A 3,019-nucleotide genomic window follows, 5' to 3' on the forward strand; every position below is an offset into this window, starting at 1 on the left:
AACATCACTAACTATTTCGTGGCCCTCCTCCTTCTCACCAAGGGAACTGTGATGGATTCTATGGCACACAACTGACTTGTTTACAAGCACGGCAGCAACATTCAACTTCCATTTGATCATCTGCCTTTAATCAGGGCCTAGTAAGATCCCTGGCCAACCAATCTCACCAGACACCCTCTTAAGGGCTCATCTTACAGACGACAGAGAAGAATAAAAGGGGAAAAGAGAGAACAGCGGAGTCCTAGCAAGAGAACCTTTTTTTTTTTTTTTTAATGAATTCATTTCAAGTATAAGTCCATTTTGTGCATGCAGTGGGGCCCACTCCGGAGTGATGAATGTGCATGTGCAGAGGATGAGAAGGCAGATCCTACTCACAAGCTTGTAACCAAACTCCTGGAGGCCCGAAACGCGGGACTGCCGGGAGCCCGAGCACAAAGTCCCTCTGCAAAGAAGGCCTCCGCGGGGCTTCCCTGGTGGCGCAGTGGTTGAGAATCCACCTGCCAATGCAGGGGACACGGGTTCGAGCCCTGGTCTGGGAGGATCCCACATGCTGCGGAGCAACTGGGCCCGTGAGCCACAGCTGCTGAGCCTGCGCGTCTGGAGCCTGTGCTCCGCAACGGGAGAGGCCGCGATAGTGAGAGGCCCGCGTGCCCCGATGAAGAGCGGCCCCCGCTCGCCACAACTAGAGAAAGCCCTCGCACAGAAACGAAGACCCAACACAGCCCAAAATAAATAAATAAATAAATAAATATATAAATTTTTTAAAAAAAGGTCTCCGAGAAAAGCTCCACAGAGAGGCTGGCCTGGGGGAGCCTCCCTCTCTCTGCCTTTTCACTTGACCGCAGAGAGGACTGCCCGGGTCATGGCCTGGCCCAGGTCACGTGCCTGAGTGCCTTCCTGCTCTTGAATTCCATGAATATTTCATGGTGCAGGTTCAAACCCAAAGACCCTCAGAATTGCATACAAACCTTTCCCGTTCTTCCTGCACAGAAGCCACCTGCGGGGCTAGATCAGTGATTCGCAACCAAAGGTGACTGTGTCCGCCAGGAGACATCTGACAATGTCTGGAGACACGGTTAGGTGTCACGGCTGGGGAAGGGGTGCCCCTGGCGTCTAGTGGGTAGAGGACAGGGATGCTGTTAAGCATCTTACAATGCACAATGCAGCCCACCACACCCAAAGAACTGTCCAGACCAAAATATCAACAGTGCCAAGGCTGAGAACCCTGGGCCAGAGCACTGAAAGTAATCACACATCCCCGCTCAATACAACCCTCCCCGGCCCCCACTCCTTCTATCACCGCTCTCTCCCATCACCTCACTAAATCAAGCAAGAATTAGAAACCGAACCGGAGCGATCTATAATCTGGATGCTGAGGACCACCCTCAGCTCTCGGCTGAGGGTCTGCACGGTTAGAACATCCCTCAGTGTCTGGCGAAAGCTGCTCTCAGACAGGGGTCAGAGAAAAGGCGGGGGGACCCGGAAGAAGTTGGGCTGCCAACCATCTCGAATTGACTGGGAAGTTACCCCTAACTGATCAGATCCCACGTGTGTAAGGATGGGAGTAGATTCTGCAGAAAAGAGAGGAGGGCACAACAAACCTTCCAGGGCCTGGAAGCCCAGACAGCACACTGCAGCCCCTCCGTCCAAATGAGCAAAATTAACCGACTGGTATAAGGTCTGATACCTGCACAACCTCTGGCCTCTCCCAACAGCAACGGCCTGGCTGAACAGTCAGCACTGTGTAAGCACCTACTGAATGTCAGGCATCGCGCTAGGTGCTCTAGAGAAGGTGTTTCAGTCCCCACAACCGCCAGGCAAGTCTATTAGTCTCACTTTACATATGACACACGTGAGGCTCAGAGAGGTCATGTAACTTGGCCAAGTCACACAGCCAGGATTCAATGCCAGAACTGTCTCTAAGAGAGGCCCTATCTACCAAACCACAACGCCTCTCTTCTGCCAAACATGCCTCTGGAAGAGGGATGGAGAAATAAAGCAGGAAGAAGCCCCAAATCCGCCCTGGGCCTGCTCTCCCACACTCAGCCCTACTGCTGTTTGCAAAAGGGGACAGATAGTCTGACCACCTCCGTCTGGTCTACAGCGTCCCACAAGGAAGCTGGCCCAGCACGATCCTCTCACTCCAGGCTCTGTCCTGGGTGCTCTGACCCTGGGACTGATTTCACTCACAACCTGCTGAAACCTGTATCCTGCCCCCTCCAGGCAGGGCCTGTGATGGAACCCATCTGATTGCATGTAATTAACAAAAGAACCCGGGCTGGCCACGCGTGCAACCGTGAGGGTTTAACGAGGCAGGGAGAGAGCTCTCTGATGCCCTAGTTAGGAGAAGAAAGACCTAAAAGTTCTAGAAGAACCTCGAGCCTCTTACCTGTGCTGAAGCCCCAGCCCCCACCTGTGTTTGGACACCCAACACAAAGCAGAACATCAAACACCAAACACTAACCAACAAGCGCAGAACAGGAGCATGGGACCAACCGGGTCAGGGGAGAATCAACACCCAAGACCCTGGGATTGAGGAACTGGAGATCCTCCCTCTGAAAACGGTCCCTAAGGCTCCCTGTCCTCGCCACGCCCCTTCCCCAGGGCTGGCCACGAAGGATTTATGGAAGAGATGATCCACCAGCCAACCATACAGCACCCACACTCAGGTACGACAGGGCTTCCAAGCTCAGCAGCCCGTAAGATACTCGGGGTAGCCCCCGTGGGGCTCAGTGTTCACCGAGGGAAGCAGTGTTGAGCTTCTCTTCTCTGCGCGGCACTGATTTCCCACATGAACACGGCAAGGAGGCATCCTCGAGCTCCTCATGAGGCCCTCGCAAAGGGTCTTATTATGAAGGTTTAGAGAAGGAAGGGAGGGAGGGAGAGGGGGGAAAAAAGAAAGGAAAGAAAGAGAAGGAGGAAGGAAGGGAGGGAGGTAGGGAGGGAGAGAAGGATGGAAGGAAGGAAGGGAGGGAGGGAGGGAAGGAAGGGAAGGAAGGAAGGAAGGGAGGGAAGGAAG

At 53.8% G+C, this 3,019-nt stretch overlaps 1 protein-coding gene across 1 annotated transcript in view; it reads right to left on the reverse strand.

Annotated features, from left to right (window-relative positions):
* Positions 1-20: 20 nt before the first annotated feature.
* LOC114483957 (RNA-binding protein Musashi homolog 2-like) overlaps positions 21-3,019 on the reverse strand; it is a 31,213-nt gene continuing 28,214 nt past the window's right edge. The window contains exon 6 of the mRNA XM_028485723.2: positions 21-1,113. Within this exon, the coding sequence (XP_028341524.1) occupies positions 1,084-1,113 (30 nt within the window). The 3' untranslated portion in view covers positions 21-1,083. The remainder of the gene's footprint in view (positions 1,114-3,019) is intronic.

Source organism: Physeter macrocephalus, unplaced genomic scaffold (genome assembly GCF_002837175.3).
Source record: "Physeter macrocephalus isolate SW-GA unplaced genomic scaffold, ASM283717v5 random_718, whole genome shotgun sequence".
Classification (NCBI taxonomy): Eukaryota; Metazoa; Chordata; class Mammalia; order Artiodactyla; family Physeteridae; genus Physeter; species Physeter macrocephalus.